The following is a 13829-nucleotide window of genomic DNA, read 5'->3' as shown; positions in this document are numbered from 1 at the left end:
CAGATCAAAATCACAGTGAGATATCACCTCACACCTGTTAGAATGACTATCATCAAAAAGTCTACAAATAACAATGTTGGTGAGACTGTTGAGACAAGGGAACCATTGTGCTCTGTTGATAGGAATGTAAATTGGTGCAGCCACTATGGAAACAGTGTAGAAGTTCCTCAAAACACTAGAAATAGAACAGTCTCATTACTCAGCAATTCTACTCCTTGGTGTTCATCCAATTGGTGTATAAAACACTAATTCAGAAAGATACATGCACCCCCATAGTTTGGCCTCTATTTTGAAGAGTTGGCTTGCTACAGTATAGTGGGAATGCCAAGACTTCTCTAAAATTTTCTTCTCAGTCTTGTGAAATATTTTACTAGATTTTCAGAATTGTAGACTGCATTAGTTTTCCATGGCTCCTCTAACAGTTTATGAAAACTTGCTAGCTTAAACCAATATAAATTTATTCTCCAGTAGTTCTAGAGGCCAGAAATCCAAAATTAATTGCATTGGACTAAGTCCAGGTATCGAGAGTCTGGACTCAGTCAAGACTTTGAGGACCCTAGGGAAGAATCTACTTTGCCTTTCTGAAGGCTGCTTGCATTTCCTGGCTCATGACCGCTTTCTCAGATCACTCTGGTTTCTTGCCTCTGTCATCATATTTCCTTTTCCCCTTCTAGTCACATCCACCCCCAACTCCCCTTGTAAGGATACTAGCGTGTAGTCTGTCAGGATAATCCAGGATAATCTTCGCTTCTTAGGATTCTTAATTTAATCTTACCCATAAAACCCTTTAAGTCATATGTGCTAAGGATGAGGATATGACATCTTTGGGGCCTTTGTTCAGTCTACTGCAGGGAACTTTCCCCTTGTGGCACAGTCATGCAGGCCTCACACTTGGAATGTCCTGGGTTCACACAACCGCTTAGCAATTGTCTAAACTTGGACAAGTGACTTAATTAATTTTCTTTGCTGTTAAATTGGGATAAACTCACCACTGAGCTTGTAGGTTAATTTTGCAGATAGATCAAGTAATGTATGTTCAGGGCTTCTCAGGTGGCACAATGGTAAAGAACCTGCCTGCCGATGCAGGAGCTGTAGGAGACATGGGTTCAATCCTTGGGGCAGGAAGATCCCCTGGAGGAGAAAATGGCAACCCACTCCAGTATTCTTGCCTGAAAAATTCCTTGGAAAGAGGAGCTTGGCGGGCTACGGTCCCTGGGGTCACAAAGAGTTGGACACAACTGACTGAGCACACACATGTACAATATGTCTTAAGTGTTTAGCAAACTAGGCCCTCATTAATGTTAACTATCATTGCCATGATTAATGTAGGCCCTGGTGTGTTTACTCTACCCTGAATAAGGAGAAACAGATCCATGTAAAGTGAGTGAGATCTATGCATGTGAGTGTGTTCTCTACACATGGAGAACATGGTGGATTTATCTCAGCTCCGCTCCATGTTCACTTGGTTGTGTTGGTCACCTTTTTTAGTTCTATATTTGATGAGCAGGTATCAGTACCCACTTACCCATCTGGAATATACTTTGGTTCTGCCAGTGTGGGGCCTGTCCTATTCCACTCCTTTGTTCTTTATTCTTTTTAGCTGTTCAGCACATGAAAATTACAATCCCCAGTGTACATTGTTATCGAGACCTGCCTGTCTCACCCTCTGCACAGAGTTCTTTCCTTAGAATAGGACTGTATCAAATCCTAGCATTAGGATTACTTTATTCCTAGTTGTTTTCTTGCAGTTGTGGTGTCAAGTGGATTGTGATGGATGGGGTATGGAGAGGAAAGTGGTCCTCAATAGCTGTACCCACATTTTAGAGAAATGGTTGTTTGTTCTGTTCATTTTTTTTTAGGTGGTCTTAAGCCTGTTTCTAATGGCTTTCAGATGGGCTAGGGGTTTGTTATTATGTAAAGATCACTGATTGCTTTCCTCAATTCCCTTCCATTATCCTAATTATGAAAAAAATTTTTCTCAGCTGATACTAGGTGAATGGTTAAATTTAATTTTTGTGACCTTGAAATTTTTGTCTTTTTTATTATAGTATTTTATTTTGGACTATAAAAGGGGCTGCCTCAGTCAAAGGTAACAAACCATATTGAACCAGAAATCATGATTCTTTTTGAATATTTTTTATTTACTATAAACTTGGAAGTATCTGCCAATCTTGTTCAACTACTTGATAATTCAGAAAGATATTATGCAATAGTGATGGTACTGTTCCATTATATTATATCCTAATCACAACAAAGTTCTCACATATTTTTCTAAATTACCTGAAGCTTATCTTGCATCTTGTTATTTCCTCTGTATCTACAAACAGCTATTTCCATTAAATGGCCAAAAACAAGAAAAAACAAATGAAAGCTATGTTGTATTTGCTATCTCTCAGCACACTTAAATAGAACTGTTAAGTAGAACTTAGTATAAAAGGAGTTAGTCGTATTCCTTAGATGTTTTATAACATACAACTTGGGAGCCATGGATATTCAGTAGATTATAAATAAGTTAGTTTGTTGGATCTTTATTTTTACTGAATTCTTTTGGAAGCAGTTCGTTATAAATAAAAGAAGGTAAATAATTTAAGTAATTTTAGAATATATTCATTTTTGACTATAAATTGACAATATAAATTGATTTAAATAGACATTTCAGTCATTGATTCTAAAATTTGAACTAATGCAATAGATGGAATTCAGCTGCCCAAGCAAGCTTCTAGGGTTTGATTATTCAACTGATTAAGATGCTATTTGTCAACTCTAGTTTACCACCCCTTTTAATTATATAGATAATCAAACTAAGAACTGCTAATTCTGCCTCCTAACTATTAATTGATTGTAATTACCTACAGATTAAAACTGCATGTGCAATTAACTCAAAGAATTAATTGATAGAAAGGAGTTGATAAAAGGGAAATGGAACGGGTTTGGCATAAAAAAGGCTCTAAGGGCACAGGACCCCTGAACCCACTAGTGTCTTGGGCTCTGTCACATCCTCATAAAGATACATCGTGCTTGCATCTGGACTTTGGCTCTGTTGGAGGCAGTTGCTTTGATTATTTCTTACGGACATTTGGTTTCTTGGTTGACTGAAACAGTATAATTGAAAAGTTTAAACTCCTATTGTCTTTGGGTTTTGTACTGATATTCAGACAGTTTGGACAAGTCTGCTGCTTAGTTGCTTTAGTTATTTCCAACTCTGTGCAACCCTATGGACTGTAGCCCAGCAGGCTCCTTTGTCCATGGAATTCACCAGGGAAGAATACTGGAGTGGGTTGCCATGACCTCCTCCACAGGATCTCCCCAACCCAGGGATCAAGCTCATGTCTCCTGCATTGCAGGCAGATTCTTTACCACTGAGCCACCAGAGAAGCCCCTGGGGACAAATCTGTCCATTTGCAATGTGAAGGAAATGCTTGTCACTGCAAAGATCATAGAAAAATGATGAATGTTTTAACTAGCTAGAAATTTTTTCTTATTTTCTCCCTATTTCCCATTTTAATTCTTCATTCTCTTGGTTATATCACTGGATGCAATCTTATCAGTTTTCTGTGAGTCATCTAGGTAATTTAGGTTTCTAAAATAATTAGGCTTATTAGATTTTAATAGTATCTCTCACCTGTGTAAATAATTGGCTTATTGTTAACTACATGAATTTGAATGAAAATGGGAAATGAAATAAAAAGCCACCCCCAGCTGATATGTATTTGAAATCTATTACCATTATACACATCAAGATAAATATCAAGAGAGAGAAGATGATCTGATGAAAAATACTTGGTCCTGAAAAAAAAAAATAGAATTTTAAAAGTCCCGTTTTAAAGACTCTTCCATTGAATCAGTTGTTTATATCAGATGGGACCTTTCACTCTTAGCAGTTTATTGATGGGCCTTTCAGCCAATGCCAGCTCAGCCCAGGAGCACATACTGAACTTATTCTTGGGCCACAGTGTTGTATTCAATGTTATGGAGAATACAAACCAAGTGAAAGACTCTCAAGTCTAGATAGGGAGATGAGATATGAAGAAATCAACAAAATAACATGAACTAGTGGTATAAACATTTTCAAAGGCCTAAATAACTATTGAGGAAATGTAAAGATATTTGACAGTTTTTTTTTAATGTTCAGATTTAGCTGCTATTTAGCTAATAATGGGCTTCCCTGGTGGCTCAGACAGTAAAGAATCTGCCTGCAATGCAGGAGATCAGGGTTTGGTCCCTGAGTTGGGAAGATCCCTTAAAGAAGGGAATGACTACCCACTCCAGTATTCTTGCCTGGAGAATTCCATGGACAGAGGAGCCTGGAGGGCTATAGTCATTGGGGTTACAAACAGTTTGATATGACTAAGCAACTACCAATTAGCTAATAATTCCTTGTTAACCTGATGGGGGACTTACCTGGTAGCTCAGCCAGTAAAGAATCTGCCTGCAACGTGGGAGACCTGGGTTGTGTCCCTTGGTTGGGAATGTCTCCTGGAGGAGTGCATGGCAACCCACTACAGTATTCTTGTCTGGAGAACCAGGAGTTGGACATGACTGTGTGACTAAGCACACACACACAACTTGATGGGACCATTTTGGCTTCTTTCCAAATATCGCTATTGCATTTAGCCTGCTGCTGCTGCTAAGTCGCTTCAGTCGTGTCCAACTCTGTGCGACCCCATAGACGGCAGCCCACCAGTCTCTGCCGTCCTTGGGATTCTCCAGGCAAGAACACTGGAGTGGGTTGCCATTTTCTTCTCCAGTGCATGAAATTGAAAAGTGAAAGTGAAGTCACTCAGTCATGTCTGACTCTTCGTGACCCCATGGACTGCAGCCCACCAGGCTCCTCCGTCCATGGGATTTTCCAGGCAAGAGTACTGGAGTGGGATGCCATTGCCTTCTCTGATTGCATTTAGCCTACATTTGTTTAATTTCAGAGTATTTCATTCTATCTTGCTGGCTGATGGTACTGATAAAATTAATTTTTTTCACATGTTAATGTACAGCCTACTCTTATGCTGTCTCTCTTTCATACATGCACCTAGAATTCAGAATCTTCACTTCCCTGTGACATTACCTTTGAAGCTTATTGGCTCTGTGAAGGGTTTGTGAAGACTTAGTCTGACGTATGACTTCGGTCTTCTTCAAACTATCAGCTTATAACTTTCAACTGACTTTGTGGAATAAACTGGAATTTGTTGCCTGTCACCTTCTGTGCCTGGCTTCTTAGGAGGAGTCATTAGCATAGATCAGTGTGTGAATGATCACCTTGAGGATTTTAGTGGAGGCTTTACTGCTTCCTGAAGTGGAAAAGTTATAGCTATATTTTCCAATGTGATACCTGTATACTGAAGAAAATAATGTATGACTTCTCGATTACATGGATCTGTTTTGTGGGTAGACAAGATGAAATATTTGAAATGCTCTGGAATCTCTTGGGAAAATGTCATAGAGCATTGAGTTTCACATTTAGCTGCGCTCCTCAGTAATCAGGAAGATTCTCTCTTCCCTGCGAGATTTAACTTCATGAGGCTAATTCTAGTTTATCAGTGTTTACATAGTGACTTTAATCATATTACTAAGGAGCCAGAATCATAGAGCAATTCCAAGTAAGATATTGTCCTTGCCCCAGAAGTGTTTATACATTTTAAAAGGAGATTGGAAAGAGATGCTTTGTTATCTAAAATAGTGAGAATATTTGCTGTCGAAGTGCATTGAAGCAAGTGGGTGGAATAGAAATAGTGCTAATGAATTAAATAATACTTCAAATTAGTCAACAAGGCTTCATAAGAAATGTGGGGGCTTACACATCTCAATAACTCTTATGCTGTCCTTTTATGTCCCTCTGAATTTATAAAAGTTCCCAAGTAAAGTATGATGTGTATGGCCTTTTCTTTGCTATCCTCTTCTCAGATAATATTTTCAGATTCTCTATGGTCTACTCATTATTGGCATTGCTTCCATTAAAGAAATTCATTTCTTCATATTGTGTTATGAATGAAATATATCATTTATATGTTGCCTCTCCTAGGGACTTTTCCTTTTTGATAGAGGGCAGAGACTGACTGAAATGGAGGAAATACATGCAAAATTAAGATACAGTAGGATGTATGTGTGTGTATACTGATTAGAATATCTCTGAGATAATATCACATTTTATTATTTTATATTGCTATTCTTCCTCCCAATATATAGGACACTTAATTTATGGTCCTGTAAATAAATTGAAGCCATGAAATGAGAGACTGCATTACTTCTGATTTTTCTCTAAATTTATATGGAACTAACCGGTCCATGGAGGAATCTCTTAAATTGAAAGTTTCAGTAAAGAGTATATATATATGAAGAAGTATTAGAAAGAAAATTGGAAATGTAAAACTAGTTTGATTCATTTGGATGGCAGGATTAAATTGTATTTCTGAGAAATAAGTGAACAAATAAATCTTGAATCTCTGCTTCTTTATTAAAAATTGTGTGCAGAAATCCTGCATAATAACTACTATGAGGAGAAATATGCAGGCATATACTGGTTCACCTTTTGCTCTTCCAACCTATTTACCTTAAATACTTTCAATAATTTTATTTACTACACAGTATCAAAAGTTCTGCCTTCAAATAATTCTAAATTCTCTTTTAAATGGCTGATGTAACAGGGAAGGAGGTTTTCTTTTGTTTTTGTTAAGTGCTATTCACAAATATGACTTTGCTTTAAGCCTCTCTTACAAAAGAAGTCAATGTACTTGAAGAGTCAAAAGAATGAACCTATTAGTTTTCTGATGGGCACACTGCATGTAATAAAACCACGAGAGCTTTATGGTATAAGGAAGCCTATTAACTGAAGCCTCTCTCTATGCATTGCTATCACTTCTTCATCTTACCATGATTAGATGACAAGATGTAATTTTAATACAGAATAGTGGGGCTGTAAAGATGATTTACTTTCATTTTTGTAACACTAAGCAGTATGATCACTGTGTATTTTTCCTGAATAAATATTCTTTTAACCTGCATTGATATTTTCAACAGACAGAACATTCTATGATTGGAGAGGATCTGTGTCAAAAAGGTTCTCCCGTTTGACTCCTGATTCCAGTTGGCCTAGTTTCTCTGGATCATCATTAGCATTTCAGGATTATTCTAGTGTAAGTATTTGTAAAACCTGACACAGAGTTGAATTACCATTGTGTTTTCTGGCAAATGATTGAGTTAATTTTGATATAACATGTATGATGTTACTATGAGCATAATTCATTCCTAAAATGATTCCCCATTGAAATTCATTTTTTTTTCCTGAAGTAATGCTTTTGTTATTTTGTGTCAATCTTGCTGATTACCTTAACTCCTAAATATGTGTATTAGTTTTTGTTTGACGGGTGCTAATAGCCAAAGTGCTAATCACAGTGGTTTTCCATAAATGTGATAGCAACTATTTTTGTAATGGTAACTAAGTTATCAGGAAAATACAGTGGAGGCCAGAGGAGAATTTATCAGGAAAATACAGTGGAGGCCAGAGGAGAATAAAGATGTTTGTAAGAAGTGTGGCACTAAGAAGTTTTAAAAATCCAAACACACTGTCGTGGCCACATACTGATGGTTTATGAGTGAGGTTTCTCTAAACTGAGACATGGGAATCTGTGACTTGAAGATGGAATCCAGATTTCACATTAAGTTCACATGCTCATCAGGGCAAGTCCTGTGATGTCTCTATGTAAATGGTGAAAGCAACTCATACGTTCTAAAATCTTTAGCAATGATTTCTTAACACTGCAAAATGCCATTTAATAACATGTATGTCATATAGTGTCTGTATAGGTGTCTGAGTTTCTTACATCTCCTGTATGTTCTGCTTTGTATGTGAATGTGTCTGTCTCATCCTTTCTTTGCCTTTTTTTCATATCATTAATTATTTTTTTTGACTCATCATTTGTATTAGTGTTCTTGTGTTGCCATGACAAAATGCCATAGACCAGATGGCTTAAACAATAGAAATTTATTTCTCAAAGTCCTAAAGACTGGAAGTCCAGGGTCAAGGTGCCAGCAGGGTGGTTTTCTCCTGCGGCTTCTCGCTCCTTAGCTTGCAGAGAGATGCTTCCTTGCTGTGTCCTCACATGGCCTTTCCAGTGTGTGTGTCTAGTGTTTCTCTCTCCCTTATAAGTATGCTAGTCATATTAGATTAATGCCCTACCCTTATGAGCTCATTTAACCTAATTACCTCTCCATGGATAGTATCTCCAAATACAGTTACATTGGGGCTTAAGGATTCATATGAATTGTGGGGAGACACAGTTCAGTCCATAACACCATTAGATAGCTGATAGCAATTATTTTTCTTGTCTGTTGAATAGCTTGTTACCCAGTATTTTTTAAAAAATCTTGAGTTTTTATATTTTTCCTGTAAACCAAAATTTTTCAATTATGTAATACTTCTACTACTAAATTCTTTGTAAGTAAGTACACTAAAAGTCAATCATTACCTCCTTGTTTTAGATAAGGACATAATAGGAATATTATTAAGGAAAATTATATGAATTTAGATGAGGAAATTATATGAATATTATTTCCTGAAACTCAAAGTTGTTGTAATCTATTAATACTGTTTTCAGAATATATTAATTAAATATAGAAAAAATGATTACCTCCAGCTAATGGGATGTATATTTCTAATTCATACATGTCCTTAGCAAAAGTAACACCCATAGATGGTTGTTTTCATTATTTTCCAGTAAAGGGGAATAAATGAACTATTGTTTCTATGCCTGCCAGTTCTATGCAGTTCTATGCAGTTCTATGCATTAATAATTTAGAGATTGATCCTAGCTAAATGAGGAAGGATATTTAAATATATCACTTTGGGGAGTAAATCTGGCAAGAGTAGACATGACTGGAGAGCTCCCAAGTGCAAGATTGGGGATGTTCACTCATTGCTTACTGGGGAATTAGGAGTGCAAAGGGCTACAAACCATGGCTTTGAATGATGGATGGTGCTTTGGATATGTGTACCTGCCTAAATTAGAATTGGGGGTAGACTAGAGTGGAGACTGGGTGAGCATTAAGAGGCCTGTCACATCAGTCCAGTTAGAGGCTTATCCTACCCTTGCAAACCTATTATGTTGGGTGTAGGGTGGGAATGGATAAGAGAGAGTAAGATTGAAATCTTCAAATTATTTTCCTTCAGCTCACTGCACCTTTAGTTTTCACCATCGAAAGTCTAACTTTTTTCTTTTTTAAATAAGATTTCTCCTGTCATTATTCTTTAAAATAACAACAATTCTAAAAGGGGTTAAACACCAAGTTCTAAATTAAGCTTTTTTTCCCTTCTCTTTTTATTGTGGTAAACTATTCATAAGATAAAATTTATCATTTTAACAGTTTCAAGTGTACATACAGTAAGTATACCCACATTGCTATGTAACCGTTACTACCATCCATTTCCTGAACATTTTTATCTTTCCAAACTAAAACTCTGTACCCATTGAACACTAATTCCTTGTTCTTCCTTTCCCCCATCTCCTGGCAACAAATATTCTACTTTCTTGTGATTGGTTTGTCTCACTTATAATGTCTTCAAGGTTCATCCATGTTGTATCATGTGTCAGAATTTCCTTTTTACAAAAGGCTGAAAAATATTCTGTTACATATGTGCCGTATTTTGTTTATCCATTCATCTGATGGTGGACACTTGGGTTGCTTCTACCATTTGAATCTTGCAAATAATTTCACTATGAGCGTGGATGTACAAATATTGTTTGAGTCCTTTCTTTCACGTCTTTTGGGTATATATCCAGGAGTGGAATTGCTAAACCATATGGACTTCCCTGGCAGCTCAGTGGTAAAGAATTTGCCAGCAGTACAGGAGATTGGGGTTCGATCCCTGGGTTGGGAAGATCCCGTGGAGGAGGGAATGGCAACCCACTCCAGTATTCTTGCTTGGAGAATCCCATGGATGGAGGAGCCTGATGGGCTACAGTTCATGGGGTCACATACAGTTGGACACGACTGAAGCGACTAAGCAGCGACAGACTGTATCCCTGTGTCTAATATTTTGAGGAATCACTACACTATATTTAGTACATTGGCTACCCATTTTAGATTCCCTCTAGTAACGTGCCTGTGTTGTAGTTTCTCCACATTTTCATCAGCACTTAATATATTTTATGTTTTCCTAATACATCCTAATGGGTGTGAAGTGTTAAGTGATCTTGATGTGAGTTTGTTCAATCAGGTCCAGAAGACAAAAAGGAACTAGAAAAATTGAGAATGTAGAAAGAAGCTTGCATTGTTTAGGAGGAGTGATGACAGGGTACAGAAAAGCCTGTATTTGAATTTGTGGGAGGAGAGAAAAATATAACACGTTTTGCTTTCAAAACACTCTGTAGAGGTTAGTTCCTCCCAGAATTTTAATTCTTGCAAATAAGAAAGTTAATGTGGATACACTTACTTTAGGCTAAAAGAAAATATCCCCTTTAAACCTAAAATTTTAATTTTCTTTTTAAAGTATTTTGTATCCTATATGTTTTTAGTTCTAATTAGATGATAATACAATAACATTATATGTCCTTAGTTTTAATGTTTCATTTCTGCAACTGCAGACTTATTGTATTAGAATTTCCAGTTATTTTAAACAATGGCATATAGGCTCCCAAACTTCTTTGCACTAAGTTAAAGATGCTGTCTGCAGTCCTGAGATATTTATACTCTTAATTATCTTGAAAGATAATATTTACCCAAATAAGTGAGCACCTGTCAATAAGATCCCCTGCATAACATAAAAATGTAGTATTACATTGCAATAATATAGGAGAGACTACCATCTCCAACTTTGTTGCTGCAATTTCATTTCACAACTCTTCTTTACAAGGTTTGCTAACTTTATGATAATGTATGAAGCAATCTGGAAACCCACAATCTGAAGGAAGGTAAGTGTGGAAAACAACCCTGGTATTTATCAAAATTCTGAGATGAAAAATTAATATCAATAGTGCTCTTAAAAAATCTTGAATAAAAACAAATATTGACAGAAACTTGTGTAAGAAGTTAATTTCTATTTAATATTTAGAAACACAGGAGAGTGAAAAACTTACACTTTTTTATTGGTGTATAGTTGCTTTACAGTGTTGTGTTTGTTTCAGCTGTACAGTGAAGTGAATCAGCTCTATGTATACCATATCCCCTCCCTCTTGGACCTCCTCCTCACCATCCCGCACCCCCACATCCCCCCCCAGTCCCCGCAGACCATGTTGCTGAGCCCCCTCTGCAGTACAGTAGCTTCCCACCAGCTGTCTAGTTTACACTTGGTAGAGTGTATAGACGTCCATCCCAGTCTCCCAAGTCACCCCACTGCCCCGCCCCACCGTGTCAATAGGGCTGTTCTTTCTGTGTCTCTGTATTCCTGCCCTGGCAGTGTGTTCATCTGTACCATTTTTGGATTCCACATATATGGGTTAATATGCAATATTTGCTTTTCTCTTTCTGACTTACTTCACTCTTTATGGCAGTCTCCAGGTCCATCCATGTCTCTTACAAGTGACAAGGCAGAACTCTCCTCAGTGAGTGGCTAATTTACAATTACATCACTGTGGCTGTGGGAGCAGAAGGTTCCCTGATGCAAACTCCGCCATTTGATGGCACTCTAGAATGAGGATGAGATAAGCAAGGGAATGCCCAGGCTTGTGGACTTGTGTCCTTATTGCGGTGGTGACAAGATTCAGGGATGGAGGAGCAGAGGGGAAAGAACAGTTGTGGTTGTCTGGATGGAAGAGCAGGGTGCATTTCAGGAAGTAAAAGAAATTGAGTGTGGTAAAAGCATAACATTCAAGCAAGAAGGTGACAAGAAAATGAAGATTTAAGATAAGTCCCATCATCTTGAAGTGCCTTCCTTAGCGCCTTCCATAGGATATCGTTTGATCCCTTTATTTCTTTTTTTTTAAATTAATTTATTTATTTTTAATTTTTTTATTTTAGTTGGAAGCTAATTACTTTACAATATTGTTGTGGTTTTTGCCATACATTGACATGAATCAGCCACAGGTATACATGTGTCCCCCATCCTGAGCCCCCCTCCCACCTCCCTCCCCATCCCATCCCTCAGCGTCATCCCAGTGCACCAGGCCTGAGCACTTGTCTCATGCATCCAACCTGGACTGGTGATCTGTTTCATATGATAATATACATGTTTCAGGGCTATTCTCTCAAATCATCCCACCCTTGCCTTCTCCCATAGAGTCCAAAAGACTGTTCTATACATCTGTGTCTCTTTTGCTGTCTCGTATATAGGGTTATCATTACTATCTTTCTAAATTCCATATATATGTGTTAGTATACTGTATTGGTGTTTTTCTTTCTGGCTTACTTCACTCTGTATACTGGGCTCCAGTTTTATCCATCTCATTAGACTGATTGAAATGTATTCTTTTTAATGGCTGAGTAACATTCCATTGTGTATGTGTACCACAGCTTTTTTATCCATTTGTCTGCTGATGGACATTTAGGTTGCTTCCATGTCCTGGCTATTATAAACAGTGCTGTGATGAACATTGGGGTACACGTGTCTCTCTCAGTTCTGGTTTCCTTGGTGTGTATGCCCAGGAGTGGGATTGCTGGGTCATATGGCAGTTCTATTTCCAGTTTTTTAAGGAATCTCCACACTGTTCTCCATAGTGGCTGTACTAGTTTGCATTCCCACTAACAGTGTAAGAGGGTTCCCTTTTCTCCACACCCTCTCCAGCATTTATTGTTTGTAGATTTTTGGATAGCAGCCATTCTGACCGTTGAGATGGTACCTCATTGTGGTTTTGATTTGCGTTTCTCTGATAATGAGTGATGTTGAGCATCTTTTCATGTGTTTGTTAGCCATCTGTATGTCTTCTTTGGAGAAATGTCTGTTTAGTTCTTTGGCCCAGTTTTTGATTGGGTCATTTATTTTTCTGAAATTGATCTGCAAGAGTTGCTTGTATATTTTTGAGATTAATTCTTTGTCAGTTGCTTCGTTTGCTATTATTTTCTCCCATTCTGAAGGCTGTCTTTTCCCTTTGCTTATAGTTTCCTTCGTTGTGCAAAAGCTTTTAAGTTTAATTAGGTCCCATTTGTTTATTTTTGCTTTTATTGCCATTACTCTGGGAGGTGGGTCATAGAGGATCCTGCTGTGATTTATGTCGGACAGTGTTTTGCCTATGTTTTCCTCTAAGAGTTTTATAGTTTCTGGTCTTACATTTAGATCTTTAATCCACTTTGAGTTTATTTTTGTGTATGGTGTTAGAAAGTGTTGTAGTTTCATTCTTTTACAAGTGGTTGACCAGTTTTCCCAGCATCACCTGTTAAAGAGATTGTCTTTTCTCCAATGTATATTCTTGCCTCCTTTGTCAAAGATAAGGTGTCCATAGATACGTGAATTTATCTCTGGGCTTTCTATTTTGTTCCATTGATCTATATTTCTGTCTTTGTGCCAGTACCATACTGTCTTGATGTGAAAAGAATTTGCCTAACCATGACACTAGGAAGTAAAGGAATACAAGCAAATAGAATTTGGTTTAATAACTGGTTGCCTTCCATGTTGTTGATTTGTGTTTCAAAGAACACAGTGTGAGTCCTCTGGGCATTTGGACCTCCCTCCTCCCAAAGAGAACAAGTCCTGTATGAGAGAAACCAGGAGTCACTGGTCACATTTTTGAACATACTTATAGATTCATCACTTTGGATTTCCCCTTGTGGCTCAGTGGCGAATCCGCCTGCAATGCAGGAGACACAGATTCGATCCCTGGGTCATGAAGATCCCCTGGAAGAGGAAAGCCACTCCGGTATTCTTGCCTGGAAAATGCCATGGACAGAGGAGCCTGGTGGGCTACAGT

The 13829-nt window shown here is 37.7% G+C and overlaps 1 protein-coding gene across 1 annotated transcript in view; it reads left to right on the top strand.

Moving 5' to 3' along the window:
- IQCM (IQ motif containing M) overlaps positions 1 to 13829 on the top strand; it is a 307184-nt gene that overhangs the window by 102417 nt on the left and 190938 nt on the right. Inside the window, exons 8-9 of the mRNA XM_043900747.1 lie at positions 1330 to 1335; positions 7012 to 7127. Of these exons, the coding sequence (XP_043756682.1) occupies positions 1330 to 1335; positions 7012 to 7127 (122 nt within the window). The remainder of the gene's footprint in view (positions 1 to 1329; positions 1336 to 7011; positions 7128 to 13829) is intronic.

The sequence above is a fragment of the Cervus elaphus genome, chromosome 5 (genome assembly GCF_910594005.1).
Source record: "Cervus elaphus chromosome 5, mCerEla1.1, whole genome shotgun sequence".
Classification (NCBI taxonomy): Eukaryota; Metazoa; Chordata; class Mammalia; order Artiodactyla; family Cervidae; genus Cervus; species Cervus elaphus.
This window is presented reverse-complemented; position numbering and strand designations above follow the sequence as displayed.